The sequence below is a fragment of the Trichogramma pretiosum genome, unplaced genomic scaffold (genome assembly GCF_000599845.2).
Source record: "Trichogramma pretiosum strain Unisexual culture from Peru unplaced genomic scaffold, Tpre_2.0 scaffold34, whole genome shotgun sequence".
Lineage (NCBI taxonomy): Eukaryota > Metazoa > Arthropoda > Insecta > Hymenoptera > Trichogrammatidae > Trichogramma > Trichogramma pretiosum.
Window position 1 is genome coordinate 170,004 of NW_019641683.1, and position 17,831 is coordinate 187,834.

Here is a 17,831-nt window from a genome sequence, read left to right on the forward strand (position 1 = left end):
CAACTAATGAACGGAGCGCGCAGCATGGTAACACGGCGACTCTTGCATAATATATAAATGCGCACTCACACGCGTGCATTCGCAAGCTCGCAAGTAGATACGCGCACACGTGTACGCGCACACGTGAATGAAGAGAGCGCTGACCTAGAGTAACAAAAAAGAAAATAAAAGCCAAGTGTATGTAGGTGACCTGCGCTACTGAGCCATTTACCATCGTGGCGGTTGATGAACTTGCGCAGCTTTTTCATCTGGTATTCCTTGCCGCTTCGAGAATCAATTTGAGGCAACACGCCTGCATTGTCAGCTCGAGTCGTTGTGTTGAGTACAGACATCAGCGAGGTCGTACATTAGAAACTGATCGAACTTGATTCCAATAACTTATGAAGCTGTTTATTGTAATACTTGCGCTTGCCTTTTTATGCCTTTTTATGCATTGCTCCCTGAGATTCCAAAATACAAAAATATATTCGTTCGTGTGCAGGGCTATTTCGAAAGCTGTTATATATTTTCTCTTGCACGAAGATTTTAATGAAAGAAGTAACAGGTTCTAAATGTCGGTAACTCATTTTTTTCATTCTTTGGTAGCTACAGCCACTTGAGTCAAAAAACATTTCTTCGAACTGCATGGCAGATTTACATGGAATGAAATTTTCAAGCTTGATATTGTCAACACGTCGTAAAATTAATGCAACATGCTCTTGCAGAATTTTTAAACAAAATTTTCATGATATTAGAATTATGTGAAAGATAACTTTAACAAAAACATGCTTAATTTACATCAATTTTTAAACGTATACATGACTTTTAATGGAATGTTTCTCGACAAACAAATTAGTAGTTTACGTGCTTAGGGAGCGAAAAAACTGAAAAACCGCGAAACGTGTGATTATAAGCCGAGGCGAAAACGAGGCTGATAAACAAGTGCTCTCTAAGGCTTCCCAGTTTTTCGATTCCTCGGCACATAATTTACTATTTTTGTTTTGGGTGTAACCCTGAAAAAGTTAATTTCTGCTGGAATTACATGTAAAAATTTTTGTTACATACTATAACAAGATAGGTTGTTCTAAAAAAATGATTTTTACTATAAAAACTCTGTTTTTGAGCCCCGAAAAATTTCAAAAATGTGAGATTACGTTTTTGTACGTGCGGTTTTCCGTAGTTAAAAAATCATGTAAATAGCTCCCTTTATATTTATATTTTTATTAACTCGAATAGGCAAACGAGTTGTTTAAATAAGCAATTTTTGAAACGAGTTTTGGAATCCAAATGAATTTAGTGCATTTTAAATGAAACAATAATGCAGGATGCGCAATATGTCACACTTGGCTCTTTGCCCGCGTGAATTTGTCGATTCGACTGGCTGGCCTGGGCTCGGTACACAAAACAAAAGCACGTATTATACAGATCTTGACAATTTCAACCCATTCGTCGAGATAGCGGAGGGAAAAAGGCTAAAGGGTGGCAAAAGGAGGATCTCGTGTACAGCGTGAATGCACGTGTCAATCCACGCGCACTGCAAAATGTGACAAGTTACGTATTACCGATGACAGAGCGACGACGCAGCGCGTCACAAAGAACGAGCTGCGAAGAGAGAGGATGTACAATACGATCGTACGAGAGAACACGAGCTGCGACAAACGATGCCCGAAAGAAAGTTCTCGTATAGGCCAATTTCCTCATAGCTCCCGGTGTCAAATGCCTCTTCAATTGAATAATAGTGTTTGCTGTCTGTACAACACATGCATCGCTCTATCTCTCTTCGTCTCTCTGGCGGCCCAGACGCGCATCGAAGCTATGGTCCATGAGATCTTGCAGTACGTCTCGACATATTATATGCCTACTCGCTTATAACATAATAGGGTTCACATAGTTGAATAATAGTTCAACTCTCTCGTTTGCAGCGTTTCAATTCAATCGTTCGATTTTGACTCGTAAATGGGACGAAATTTGCTGAACATGAAATTTGGTTGTACCGATAAACAAGCACTCGAATCGCAGCATCGTCAAAGCTTGGCGCATTAATGGTCCCAAGCTGTTGCAACGAACAATCAAACTCGATAGCCAAATCGACGATAATTCGAATTTTGATCAAGTGGAGGGCCGAATGCGCTAAAAAATATGCTGTGACGAATCAATTTGAAAATTGTCAAGTGACGCATTTGATGATAACGCAGGCCTGCATCTTTGTCAATATAGCGGCATGGAGCGTACGGAACGAAAATCGTTACGCCGTTAAGTCGTTAATTAGTTAAACACGACTCTAACCACTGTACCATGCTGCGCGCACATAAATGCCCGTACATATACGTACAGCGAGTGAGTCGATTTGTCGCTTTGCTTTTCCTGTGTCGCGTTCGGTTTAATGGAGTGCGACGTAGGAGCCCGACGTGCACAGCTCTGATATTTCTTTAACGGTACATTCGCTCTCGCGCAAATTGAGCGCTGATAAGTTGCTCTGTAAACGCGTGCAAGTGTGGATGAGCGCACCGACATATTCATTCAATAGTACATCACTGCCCTTGGTCGGGAAAGACAAAAAAGTCTTTAGGGCACCTGCAATTCGGTCGATAAGCGCGTACTCTGGATCTTTCTTTTTACCCCGCTTGGATACAACTTTTCATACTTAGATAGCTCGAAAATAGCTTTTTTTGCTTTGCGCAACGGCAATAAAATAGTAGCTTTCAGGCAGAAGGTAAAAACATTTTAATTTTAAACTTGGCTTCGGTATATCCGTAAAAATTAAGAAAAAAAACGAGAGAATGCTTTTTTTCATCAATACATTAATTTTATTTTATTGATTATCAAGAATAACAACAGCATGCAGTGCTAAGCTAAGCATCAATTCCCGAGCCTTACGACTTGATCTTCCTCAATTAACGAGGATAATCAATACCTAGTACCCTTCAACCAAAAAAAGATTACCAATACCTGATACTCTTCTATTCAGCAAGATCACCGCAAGACCTGATCTTTATTCATTCACAAGGATTAAAAATACCTGATATTCTCCAATTGAAGAGAATCATCGGGACCTAGTACTCTTCAATCGAGGAAAATTATCATGACTTCATATTCCTCAATTTTGGAGCATCACCCATAATAACAGCGGTTGCAAGCACACGATTTTATGATGTAGGAAGATTGGAAGATAAATATGAATAAATCCCATTAGATGCAAAAATAATGTTTTGGCCTTTTTTTGAAATTTACGAGTGATTTAAGAACCTGAAAATAATGGTGCCCATAAAATTTAGGCGAGGGCTTTTGAAAATTAAAAAAAAATATGCTGAAGCTGAAGACAAATGATATTATATATAAAGCTGAAAAATGCGGTTAAAATATTAATTTCTCATCATTTGAAAAAAGACACTCGGCGTTATTTTTTCCCAAATGTCGAAAACTCAAATGGACAATATAAATTATGCCATTTAAAGCAAAAGTATTGATGTGACTCGCAAAATTCGATTAAAATTCACTGAAAGTCAAAAATAAGCGCAGATGCGAATTCCATATTATATATAACTTTTTTGAAAAATAATACACTCAAAATAAAAATTCCATTCGATTCTACTACTCAAAAACTATGTTTCTTCATAATTTTGTAATGATTTACGATTGGACATTTTGGGATAATGGAAATTTAGTAGCATTTTTTTCAAAAGTACAGTTTCTCAGGATTACTTAACCATGATTTGGATTAAAAAACTTGATGAGACTTTTGGTAATCAGAATTTGGAAATTAAAACTAGGATGTTTTTTGTGTGAATTCATATTTTTACGATTAAAAATGCCATGACACCAAATAGTTGCACATTTTTACAACAGCATTACATTTTTACATTCAATTTTCACTCGAACATTTTGGAGTTGACATAAATATTAAAATCTCACGGGACTTACTTATATACTTCGACGTACCACTGATTTGCGTTCTTGCAAGCATAATAAAACCACTCGATATGAATCCATACATTATTCGCACCGACCTTTTTTGAATTCCAAAATTATAAAGCTCCACTTGAAATCAGCTGATAAAAATTCGATGTAAAGTGACGATCTCGTATCGCAAGTATGATTCTTGCATCGGATACATTTCTGTGTATCTCGTCGTAATCGAATACGTCAATCGCATTCATACGCGTACTGTATACTTATAAGCAATGAAGCTTAAATAGATCGATGATGCATATTCGATTAAAGAGAATGAAGAAGAAAAAAACACGTTCATCCGGAGAAAAAGTTTCTGCGTCGTATATATATTATCGGTAAATGATCGAGAGACGTGATGCACGCAGCGAGAAAGAGAGAGAGATGCAACGATCAATCGCGCGTCCTGAGCAGCGCAGATTTAAAATGCATAACGTGAACGCGTTGTACATGCAGGTGGAAGCAGTAGCAGCAGCTTCTCCGAGTCGGATGAGCCTTCGAGGCTTTTTTAAACGCGCGACTAGCCGACGGGGCCTGGCGCCTCTGATTAGACTCACTTTTCTACTTCGCATGTCGTTAATTTCTTCGTGCAAAGAAGCTTGAGTTATATATTACGCGAGGACGACTCTTCGCATTCTCGCGTATATAATTTAATATACGCTTTGCTCAATGTACGTGCCTCGATGTAGCTTTGCACGGTTTCTTTGTCCTCTCTTACCTAGCAACTATTAATAAATTCAATGATGTACGATACTTTGCGCTGCTATTTGCAGTTTATTCGCCAACGCAGCCCCTTCCCTCCCTTCGAGGGAGTTTGACTTTTCGAGCCGAGGATAAATGTTCTATAAGAAATCTACGCAAACGAATAAAAATCGCAAAGATTAAAAAAGAAAAATGAAATAAAAAGTAAGATAATAATTTATTATCGGATAATTCTTCCTCGCGATGTGTATCACGTAAATACAACTTCCAGTAGAAGCATCGTATAATGAAGTTCAATAAGAAAACGATTTGTAATTACTATCTGGCGTGTATCAGCTACACAAAGTAAGTATAAGTATATAGCAGCCGTGTAGCTTCATAGCTTCGTTGCCTCTCTGAATAGTATAGCAATATACTTCCGAACGGGTACGTATCGAAATAGGTAAAAAAATATTACGAGCGTCACAAAAGAATGGAGTAAAACCTAGTAGGAATCTTTATTTACTCAATAGCACTTGAAGGTAGAATGGTCATATACCTAGATTGTTGTTTGATATCACCAGGTAGCGTGTGACAAAAGTAGAAACAAAAAACTAGAATCAATTTTTTACCGGTCAATTGATCTTTTCAAATCAATTTGAAAATTTCAAATTTTTTCAAATGGTTAAAAAACGAATTACTCTTAAAGTAATAACTGTCAATGTTTCTTTCAAACTTATTTCATTTTTTAACAAAAATTAACATAAATGAAGGACTTCATTGCGTGTATACAGTACAAGCCCAGTATTCATAGGGACTCGCTCTAAAAAAAGTACCGCGAATACTGAATCATTGTTTTTATGGGATATAGGGGGTTCGTTCCTCTTCCGGCTGAAATGTCGATATACGAATAAGTAAAACAAAATTTTTCTTGCAAAAATCAAAGTAAAAATGAACATTTATTTACATATTCGAGAAAAAACCGACAAGGAAACCACATGAGATGATGACACCAAATGTCCTGAACTTTAATTTGGGGTCTACTGGTACATAATGACAAAGTCTTCTATAGTGAATTTAATCCCATGGACCTTGGAATTCTTTTTTTAAAAATAATTTATTTTTCACGGTCTGCAACCATTTCGTTGGCTTCTGAATTTAAATGCACCATATTCTTGATTTTATCGACGTTAAGAACTTCAGTTGATGCTACCAAATCAAACGGCAACTATTTGCAAGCAGATACTTGCAAGTCATTGAATCTTTCTCTACCAGCATTTCTTGCGATGTTCACTTTATATGTAAACAATAAAGTCTCTTTTTTGTCATTATTTAATTTTGGAAAGAAATGTCACGAGAAAATAACAATAGTTGGTGCTAAAATTCGATTAATTTTGATCCTACATAACACATACATAACATTTGTTTGTTGTAATATAGGAAACAAATTATAATAAGAGGTTGGTTAAAACTGTTTAGAAGGCTCGTCAAAGTTTTTAATGGGAATTGTACGACTATATATTAGCCTAATTTGTAACATTTTTTACCAAACAGCACAAATATTTATAATATTATACCTCGTTTCTAAATCTGAAATTTAGTTCGAACTAAAAGTTTCTGATCTTGATTAAAAGAGTGTATTTTTGATTTGACACAGAACTAGTCATATACAATCGATTAGAATTACAAGATTATACTTAAACCTTTCACAGAGCTTTTTCTGTTTATTTACTTGAGTTGTTCATGAGAAAATTATCGATTCCTTGCAGACGGTCTTTTAAAGGCGACAGAAAATAAAAAATCGCCTCTAGCCCTTTTCTTTTGAAACGATTTAAAAAGACCTGGTATAGATCGTCTTGCATCAAAGAACTTTTCTTTCTGTTTTGTTTTTGAAAAGGCTCTACTCTTATTTATAGATCAAGCACTTTTATGTATATAGAGGCTACGGGCGATGACTATACGGGATGCTGGAGTGCTGCTCGATGTCGTGCGCGCGACTAGTTACACCGCAAAAGGTAGATGCGTCGCATTCATAAGAATATACTGCAATATATACTGCAGGCTAGAAATCGAGAAGAGAAGTCCGACCGGTATCTCTTCTGCCAGGCTCCAAGCCATCCTGTGCAGCGTCTCTTTCTTCTTCTTCTGCTTCGTTCAACATAGTCTTTTTTCTTGGGACTTTTATTTCTGTGAAATTAATTCTTAAAATAGCAGCATACCAGGGTGTATTAAACTCTGAGTTTATTCCAAAGGATCTAAAAATACCCAATGCGAATGTTTATGATCGACACTTATTTATATAATATAATTTACACGCGATTGATCTGACACGGAATTTTGAAAATTTTAATTCTACATTTTGGTGAAAAATTAATGTCTAAATGCTCAATCCAGTTATTTCATATATTACAAAAAGAAATGGCTTAGTGTATTTTACCAAACTTTTATTCTCGGTCATCTTTCAAATAAAGGGGCAACTATTAGACGCACCCGTAAGTAGTTCTGCCGGTTTATAAATAGCGATCTCAACATATACACATCCAATTATACAAGTTGCATGGCGCCTCGTGTACATAAAGCGCGCAAAGTTTTCCTGATCCTCTCTTTTCCTCGCCATATCACGAGTAGCGTATGCGATTTAAACGAAAAATTCAATTAAAAATTTCACACCTCGCGTGTCGTTCCGGTTTATTTGTTTATAACCTTGCATACACGGCGTGTATGCGTGTGTGTTTGCGTCTGTAGCTTTGATGCACCAACTTGCCGCATAGCTATGCGTTTATCCTTGGAAAGGTCACACCGCTGCTGATTTTCTTCGCATGTGCGTAAGCAAATCATTTGATAAATTCTGCGCTATCGCTATTGGAAACCCTTCTTAATGGCTGTTTATGTATATAAATGTTTGGGATCGTTTAATGGAATTTTAATGCATGTGTCGTGGACGGTGACAAGATTTCATTGACATCAAAAGTATCAGGGGACACGTTTATCTATTGTTTTGTTTAAACTACTTTATCAAGCATTTTTGTTATCCGTCGAAGTTACATTTTCACTAAAATTTTTCCTTTTTTCCCTTTTATTTTTATCGTCCCTAGACTTATACAAGGCTGCCAAATAAGTAAACAATTTTATCGTTCGTACGCATATTTATTCCTACGCGAGGCGAGGCGAGGGATGACAAATCATTATCGGTTGGCGGCGCCATGGAATTCTTAGCAGGGACTTGCTGTCTGGCTCTATATTTCATTGTATTTTTTGTGTTGTAACGTTGTATTTGAATTACTGTCGAGGTGTTACCAGACTGCATGCGCCTTATCACACAATAACGATGGTAATGCACGTATAAGAGGTATATTTTTCATTTTGCGTGTACGTGCCATAATTAGATAGAAAAAGGGTTGAGTAAATGAGTTATCACTGATTTTTTAAAATTATTTACTTCTCTCTTTCTCTCTCTCTCTCTCTCTCCCTCTTTGGTTCTGATTTTTATGGCATATCCAACGTTATTTTTGTAAATAGCGGACTCACCTGCAGATTAAAAAAAAAATTATGCACGTTCATTCAATAACTTCTAGAAAAATTTGAGAAAATTTGAAGAAATTGAGCAAATTTCGATCTTTGTGAAGAACAGTAATTCTGACGAGTCTAAATAATTGTATTGCATTTCTTATGAGATAAAAATATTTATAATTTTGTGTGAAAAGTCATTGGCATGTTCTTTTAATGAGCTAATTATGCTGTGGAGTTGAATCGTGGATAGCTGCATTGCACACAAGTAGTGTGTAACTAGTTTGTGTAAGCATGAAGTAGGGCTTATAAATGCGTGAATAATAGTTTTTTTTCTTTTTTAACTTGTCGCAAGTACATAGCTGTACTAGCATGAACACAGACACACACACGCGCATTCACTCTGTGAAGCGATGTGGATGTACTTATTAAAAGGCTTCTCAGTGTTTATCATTTTTTTTTTACCCCGTATTCTCAACCATGTAAGAATCTCTCCTTGTGCCTGTTTTTCTCTCTCTTGCTTTAGAGATTATGGGGCTTGATTTTTCCGGTGATGCCTCTGCGTACTATGCATGAAAAAATGCGACGTCCGGCAGATGCACCAAGGTCGAGAAAGGGTAGATAAGTGCGTGTATAGACAAGCCCAATGGCTCTAAGTGGTTTTGCAGACACCTACGTATAAAATGCACTATCTCCTTTTTTAATACTAATTTTATCTCTTCTCCCCTTCGCGAGGTGAATCTTGTACGTTTGCAGTATAGATATATTATAGTCGTGGGTACTTTACTCGGCATTGCAATGCACATTTTTTCACCTTCTCATAGACGATTTATTTGTATTAAGAGTGAGGAAAATGAACTACATGAGCAATTTAACCAAGTACAATTTTTCAAATTTCTGAAACAAGCAATTTTGATAAAAAACATCGTTTCTAAACCACGTAATGAGCATAAAATAAATACCTGACAACTTTTTATATTTTCCCGTCTTGCAAAAACATTTTGTGATGACCGGTGCGTGGAAGCTATTGAAAAGTTAATTTTCATTTGTTTTCACACAATGTGTTTCTTGCACTTACACTAGTTAATTTAGCATTTTTTTTTTCACTTCGAAATCTATAAAATAAAATAAGCTTATATAGTACTTGGTTTGACTAGATCAATCGGTGGTACATTCGTACGGCCGTATGTACTTTCGTCTACTATACTAACCTCTAGCATCGAGTTTGAAAGAAAAACAAATAAAATTTTTTTTTAAATTAAATTACTGTAAAGTATATGCGTGGAATCGACGATATGTCCGATATGAAAAGTAATAATTTCGTTTATAATTACGCGAAATTTGGTCAGGATCTTCCATATTACCCTCAAGTTATACTAAAAATTGTTCGAGAAAACTTTGCGCTCTCCTATGGTAGTCATGTTAAAATGTGTACTTTTTAAATTAAAATATACAACAATTTACTCGACGAACGAAGCTCTGAAATTTCAGAAGAACATTATGAGTGTTTTCAACTATCAAATTCCGAGGTTTCAACTTCGTGGCCCAACTTGAACCGAAGGTCCTCAATGTCTTTAACCGGTTGATCGCAAGCAGTATAATGTATAATATACAGTACTAAATTTGATCGTCTCGCTCGAGGTTGTGATTGTGATCATTGATGTTCCGAAGAAGTGTACATCATCTGGGTGGTGTAGCCCACTCGGTATGCTTTGGAAGTTACACTAGGACAACAAAAACATTACTCATCAGAAAACGCAAAAGAAGAAAAAACTGCCGCCAATTCATTGGCAAAGATTTCCCTAATAAAAACGTGCTACTTCTTTTTTTTATGTATTAACGCTGGTAAAAACTACCTAATCCTTTATTCCAAAAGAAAAAATGATTTAGAATCTGACTTTTTGACTATGAAACGAATTTTTTCTTTGATCATTATTTTTATAAATTAATTATAAATATTAAATTTAAGCTAATACAAAAGAATGTGCTTGAAAAGTACATTGCATCTGACAAGGAAACCACCCCAACTCCGAATCATGGATCTGCTCCAAATTTTTTAGAGTACTTTGTACACCCAGAAAATATGCCCAGTCGGTTTAATTTGATCTCATAAGCTCCTGGAAGAAGTACAATCCACATAAATATTAATTATGTGCAAAAACTCCCCTTTATTATCACATGATCACTCAATACTTATTAAATCAAGTCCAAGCAACTTGAAAGTACTCGGACTTGTACTTTTTCATGTCCAGAACACATATAAAAAAGTACGACACTCTTTACTGGTATTAAATGATTCATTTATTCTAGTGCATGCACGTTAATATTGGTGAGAAAAATTGCGTAAAGCGCCGCGGTCGTATTTCAACTGGACTTCGTCAATACATTATCTCCATATTTTCCTTCAGTAAAAGCTAATCAAAATATTACTCGAAAAACTCAATACAAATTCAATTGTTCAGTTTCTCTTTCTATTCGAATTTTTTAAAAATCTTTTTATTGAAGCACATACTTCTGAATAAGGATCTACTTGAAACTTTCATCAAATTTTTGCTGTCCTCGAAACTTCTGTTGGGATTTTTTAATTTAATTGAAGAATTCGTGCATTAAATCGAACAGTAGCAGATGAAAAATCAATATGTAAATCAGAATAATAAAAAAAGATAAATCCACCCGTAAGTACTGATGCTCATGACGACGAAGATGATGATGGCGATGGGTCAAGATATGTAAGAACGCGCAGCAAGAGACGATGCCGCTGCAAATATCGCGTACACATATTGCACAGCATACGCTTGCACGCGCGTACAGCTTACGTATATACCTACACATTATGCGAGAATTTTTGAGAAGATTCGAAAAAATTGCCTGTGCTTGCCCGCGATACATACATACCACGCGCGGCTAGGTTGAGGGTCGAGCGTGGCCGTTGACCCTGTAGGAATATACTCTGGTCAGGCGCAGTATCTCGCGCAAACGCATATATACTCGCTCGCACACATGTGCGCACGCGAGAAGAGAGAAAAGAGAAAAGAGCAAGAGAGAAAGAGAGGAGAAGAGAAGAGTGTGTGGTGTATGGGATTAAACGCTCGACGCGACTGCGTCGCATAGAATTGTGAGCTGATGCAGCAGCATCCAACAATCCAAGCAACGTAGGGATGATGCGCAAAATTTCAAGTTTCTTCCTTACTGATCGACTTAGGGCGTTGTTTCCTTTTTTTCGATGCTTGGAATCATTTTTCCTTTTTCTTTTACTTTACGAAAAATATCAATTAATTGAATTTCATGGGTGAAATGCATTGTGATAGCGAAAAATTTCGTCACCCATGATAAAATGAATATGCAACCTTATATTCGAGTACTGTTTTTTTCCTATACATTTTCTTACTTTTTTTATATTTTGCTCATTTATTGGGTTTGGTAATTACATTTTTCAAGAGACTTATTATGAAAAGTTTCAGTTTATTAACAAATCAAAAAATATTTTTTTAAAGTGAATAATTTAATACAAATAATAGTTTTTGTTTGAAACATATTGAAAATGAACGAACATTTGTTGTTCCAGTTTCCAGGTAAAAATATAACGAGAGATTTACTGGAAAATGGCGAGCTTGCGATAGTAACTTTTGGGAGTTTGCCCGACGACGTAGACAACATTTCATTACAGGCGATTGATCTTTTAAAGAGACTGTTGCAACCAGAGCCAAAAATGAGGATTAAATCAATTTTAGGATTACAAAGAATTGCTTTTTATATGAATCACGATGTTCGATCTTATTATTCAAAAAAGGTTTGTTAATGAAATTTTATCGAGCTTTTCGTAGCATTGATTAGAAATGTTAGTTTGAGTAAAACAAATTTGTATTTCCTTCGTTTATAGGTGTCACCTTTCAATTTGCTTGGTAAAAAAATTGAAAATGCTCCAATCGACAAAGAAAAAAATGTGTTTTTGGATTTTGATTCTTATGTGGGAATCAACAATGCACATTGTACGTAAATACTTTCATCTCACAGCAGATTACGAATCAAACGTTATTGATACTACAACTTACAAATAACATTAATGATTGTAAAATGACCAACTTCGTTACGAACAAATTGTATTTCTATCCGTCCACATAGTTAAGATTTATTGATACCATTTAATAATTATTATTATACTTTACACAGATGCCATATAGTTTTTAATAAAACTTAATTGAACACATTTTAATTTAATTTATGTAAAAATATATACCTAGCATAAATACTTGAATACTGTTTAAAAATCATACTATGACAGTGAACAAAAAATAAAATAACGTTATTTCAGTTTACAAAAGTTTTAATCTTTTTAAGAATAGTTAACAGTATTTTTGTTTATTACAATATTTCATCGACAATACAGTAAATAGCATAATCGTGGTGCGTACAAACTAATAACAAAAGGTAGATTTTGAATTGAAAAAACGCAATGATTCCTTCCAAATCGTTTGAATATAGTTTTAACCGACATTTTCGTTTATTTTGAATAGCAACGTCGATTAGCATATTAATAAATTTTGACTTTAATTTCTTTTGCTTCCCTACTGTAAACTTGAAACCCTCTTCATTGAAATTGAGTTATCACTTCTCCTTTTCCCCTTTTCATTGAAGATTCATATTTTCATTAGGTTTCATTTTTAGTAATAAATTATATACAATGTTCTTACACTTAAATGAGCATTACTGCTCTATCATATAATACATAATTTTGTTTCGCTTTTGCCACTTTTGTCCAAAAAGCTGTTTCTTCGGCCTATGATTTATTCATTCATGTTATTTATCTTTTGCTGCTTCTCGGAAAATTACACATTCTAGTTGTAAAATAATAATTTTTTCTTGTAAATAAAAACATTAAAGTTATGCGTGATACATGGCAAAGAACACAATTATTGTAACTCGCAGAAATAAAGATGATGTAGGGAAAATTTTACTATAACTAGACAGTTTAATACGACAATATTTCAACTTGGTACAAAACAGATATTTTAATGTAATTAGCGATCTTGATTTATATATTTTTTTTATCTATACACATTTCACGTTTATATCATCTCTGCAACACTTAATTTAACAGAGTTTTCATTTTGTTGAAAATCACACTATTGATGCACATATGAAATTTTTAATTACAACTTTATTTGTATCGAACAAATAGTAATTTCTACTGTTATCAATTATTTTGTGCCAAGGTAAATAGTATTTTTTCTTTTACTGATACTACTGCATTATTTGTATTTTTATTAGCATGGATTACTTCCATTTTTATATTTGTATCTACGACAGCAATCAACTCTTTTTAGGTAACTCCATAAGGATTAAAATCTATTTTTTGAAGATGTTCTGCTAGCGTAATAGCTTTTATTCACAAGAACTCTTAATAATACATTTGATAAAATGTTCACTTTAAATAATGAGTATAAAATAACTTTAGGAAGAACTTGATAGTACAAGAACACTAACCCTTGGTACATAGAGAATAAAAACAAGTCAGAATTATAAAAAAATTGCTAGGTATTTGTGAAATTATTTAATGTATTTTATTTCGTTTTATAAAAACTCGTATTGAACATGAATTTTAGAGTTTTTTAACATATAGACAATAAAATCATCCAGATTTTTGCATCAGTAAAAACGTTTCAATGTATATTAAATATATAAAGACATGAGTTACAATATTTCTTTAGAAATATTTGAACTTTCATTCTTAGCCACGCATAACAGCACATAAACACAGATTTATATAAAACCAAACATACATTTTACTGTACGGTTATTTATAACTGATTCATTTTATATTACATTGGATTTTGCATCACAAGTCAGAAATTTCAAGAACAAGCATTTTGTATTATTGAGCTTAAATAATCATAAATAGAACTATCATTATATCTACGATAAAACTACATAGTTTAGGTCTACAGTATATTACAGTAAGAAATGAGTGTCCGTCCAGGTAACGATACCAGTGAATAAACTATTTATATTTTTCCATTGGTTTATCACCAAGTAAACCACAAAATTACAAGCAAAATAAGAAGGAGTTGTTTTGTCTAATATTTAAAAATCTTTTTTCACAATGGATGTAGAAATGTAATTTAATATTTTTCGATCCTCGTTGCACGTTTTTGATTTTATAAACACAGTAGTTATAAATGCTATCGAAATCAGAAAATTTAATTTATTTTGTTAAGATCAATGTTGATTGTTGGAAGAAATTTTCAGAATCTAGAAATCGCATTATTAGTTGGATTCATTCGCGATAAAATTATTTAACTTATAAATGAATTTCATGAAACGTGAAAGCATTTCACTGCACTTACATAATTGTAATTCCATAAATCTAAATGTTACGAGCTCATAAAATAAATCCCCGATATTTAAATTTTTTTTTATATTGGTTTTTGTACCAATTTCATTTTTGTATTAATTTGAAGCTAAAAATGTGATGGCACTATTTTGTGTGTTTTATATATATATATATATATATATATATATATATATAATGTATATATATATATATTTTTAAAATATTTTTTGCATTGCGTAATAATGATTTTTTGTATTTAGCACATTCAAGTTTTTCAAACAAAACTATCTTTCATCTTCACTTGTATAAACGTGAATACACAGACACGATAAATTTATGCATAAATTTATTAAATCTTCAGCATTATTATTTTTTATATTGCATCTGTTAGCTTGTACAATTAATTTTATAGTACATAAATGCAAGATGTTTTGCACTGGAAATATTGCACACATGCTCCTTCTATCATTGCAATAGTTACATTACCCTTAACGCGGAATCATATAATTACACATATGTTTCTTATGTCAATAGTGCATCGTTCGAGTAAGGACGTCATATCAAGTATTAGTATTTATACATATTAATTTTTAATTCGTCATTAATATTCAATCATTTATGCTTAATAATGTCGCAGAAAATGATCACGCATTTTTTCTTCAACTGCGGAACTTAAATATTACTTATTCGCTCGCTTTATTGTGTAGAATATTTTTATGTATATATTTACAAGAATAAAACTTAGCATTATCGCTAAGCCTAAAATATGTTTCACTAATTGTGTTGTAATTTCATGTTCTCTCATGCAACGTTTTACATAAACAAATGTATAAAACGTAGGAAATTGCTATGCAAAATAGGAGTATTTATGCACATCCATCGTAACTTTATAATTAAATACATATTTTACTTCAAAATTAGAGTATGACGCAGTAATTTTTAATAAACAATAAATTTTTTTAACAATAGTCGATAAAATAACCATTCATAAAACAATTATAACGGCTACAGTCGTTAAATAATTGTGCTAACCTACACTTGTTGTTCTGTACAAGATAGTTGCGGGATTATTTTAATTTATATAATGGAAATTTGTGTATTATATAGTTAAACTTCGCAGGGCTCATTGAAACAATCGAGACAGAAAGTTTACGATTTCAACTGCATTTATGGAAAATACGAGATATCATTACATTAAGCAAGTATATAGTCGACGGTATTGCATTCGCTAAGAAAAATATTTTTCACTTCAAAAAACACGTTTGTTTGTTTCAAAAAATAGAGAAAACTTTTTATTTTACTAATAGTATCATCAGGACTGATAAGTTTAATTTATTCATTGACCCGTGACAAAGTGTTTCCTATTTTTTAAGCAGACAAGTTGTTTTTGCTGGGGTAGAAAAATATTTTTTATTTTTTATACTATACATTCACATTCACAAACATTAGATAAAAAACATGTATTACAATTAAATATTCTTAATGAATATGCAACAAATTATTTTTAACATTTTGACCACAAAACTCAGTGTACAAAAAATACTTCATGATGTATTTATAAATTATACAAAAATACAGAAAAAAGTTGTTTATAACATAAATGACGTAGGGTTTGCTTTTTTAAGTCAATGGAAATTATAAGATCATTTATTGAAATAAAACCTCAAAAATCCAAAGGACTTTGACTAAATACAAACTAGGAATGCGGCCGTCAAAATGGCCATCTTGTAATTCAACACAAAATTGTTATACCTACAATCCGGTACAAAAATGTCCATTACGGCGTAATGTAGCTAATGATCTTTTTCAAATAAATTATTGTTTACTTGTGTAATATAATATATTTAAACATAGTAATTTATCGTACAGTATCACTTTTATATTCGTTTCTATTCAACACACAGAACATTAGAAAATCGTATCATTCTCATTCAAACTTTATTACATTTTCAGTGAAAACTGTATTTTTTCAATCTTTTGGCTTATGATTCGTATTTAACTTAAAATTTTTTCGATTATATGTGAATCTTTATGTATAAATAAAAATATTGAAAATTTTTAACAATTTACTCAGAAAGAGTCAAATATTTTAATTCTTATTCATCGCAAAATATAGAGATCAATTTAAACGCACGACTTTTCCGTTACTACAATTTGAAAAATTTGTCTGTTTTTTCGACTTAAATTTTTACATTAAAATTAAAATTTTTTTAAAAGATACGAAAAGCTCTATTAACTATCAATAACTACAAAAAAACTGATTCTCGTATTTAACATTATGCTCTGTCGTGTACTACCGGATCACATGAACCCATGCAAACATATCGTTAAAAAATTTGATTATTAAAAAATCAAACGAAAACATTGATTTACAAAAAAAAATTCGGTTTGAGTAGTTTTCTAAACTACAATATTCTTTTCATCAAGTATATCACAATTAGAGCTGCTCTTTCATTACTAGCGTGGGTGATGGAGATCATTTGTCAACGTGCCTTCTTGAATAGAACGAACGCGTTTGCGCATCTCTAACCGAATGATAGAGAAATATGTGAAAGAGGTACAATGCACGATACGTGAGCTACGTAATCATTTTGTTATTTTGTATTTTTTCATAATTCCAGTAATGCTTCACGCATTTGGCGACGTAAGGGCCACGAAAACGATTGAATAGTCATTTTCGCAATAACTTAGTTGCTTCGTTGCAACAGTATCCATTTTTTTTGCACCATCATTCTTGAAAAAGAATTCACGCTGAAATTGTCATGGTTTGTGGAACCTGAAAATTAAATTTTTTCTATAACATTATTCTTATCAACTACCAATGAATGTTAAACAACGTTTTCATTATGGCATACGTGTAAGTCCAAGATAAAAAAATAGTACTTAAAAATAATTTCATTAGATTAAATAATATAATCCTTGTTTCACTAAGTGATGAGTTAAAGTTTTTCATCGAAATTGGTATATTGGTTGTTCGAAGGACTCTCATAGATTACACAAAACGCCCCCGTCGATCTTTCAGAATGTTATCAAGAATATTCAATGGAATAGTTTGGTCAGGGTAGTATCTGTTTTATAATTGGCGAAAAAAATAATAAAAATAAGTTTAATGAGTTCATGGGGTTATTAAAGTAAAATACAAAAATCAAATGTTTCTAATGTATTATGAAAATATTAATTTTACAAAATTTAAAATACTTTATTAAAATAAAAAAATATTTCTGTAATTTGTGAAATCATACTTTTAAAAGGAAATTTACCAAGAACTGAGTCAATCAATAAATTTTCAGTTTATCAAATGACGTTTAAAATGCTCGAATATGAGTCTCGAGAATGTAAGTGCGTGCATAAAACTATGTAAATGAAGATATCTAAAGCCATAAAA

At 32.9% G+C, this 17,831-nt stretch overlaps 2 protein-coding genes across 18 annotated transcripts in view; one reads left to right on the forward strand and one right to left on the reverse strand.

Annotated features, from left to right (window-relative positions):
* LOC106648328 (serine/threonine-protein kinase S6KL) overlaps positions 1 to 16,458 on the forward strand; it is a 46,831-nt gene extending 30,373 nt beyond the window's left edge. For all 4 annotated transcript variants that reach the window (XM_014365119.2, XM_014365137.2, XM_014365128.2 and 1 more), the window contains exons 10-11: positions 11,681 to 11,905; positions 11,996 to 16,458. In XM_014365119.2, the coding sequence (XP_014220605.1) occupies positions 11,681 to 11,905; positions 11,996 to 12,112 (342 nt within the window). In that variant the 3' untranslated portion in view covers positions 12,113 to 16,458. The remainder of the gene's footprint in view (positions 1 to 11,680; positions 11,906 to 11,995) is intronic.
* A 9-nt stretch (positions 16,459 to 16,467) lies between these two features.
* The window catches only part of LOC106648279 (phosphatase and actin regulator 2-like), a 79,234-nt gene continuing 77,870 nt past the window's right edge, over positions 16,468 to 17,831 (reverse strand). For 13 of the 14 annotated variants that reach the window (XM_023461111.1, XM_023461109.1, XM_023461116.1 and 10 more), the window contains 2 exons: positions 17,302 to 17,514; positions 16,468 to 17,222 (listed from right to left, as the gene is read on the reverse strand). In XM_023461111.1, the coding sequence (XP_023316879.1) occupies positions 17,439 to 17,514 (76 nt within the window). In that variant the 3' untranslated portion in view covers positions 16,468 to 17,222; positions 17,302 to 17,438. The remainder of the gene's footprint in view (positions 17,223 to 17,301; positions 17,515 to 17,831) is intronic. The other variant, XM_023461108.1, reaches the window with a different exon arrangement.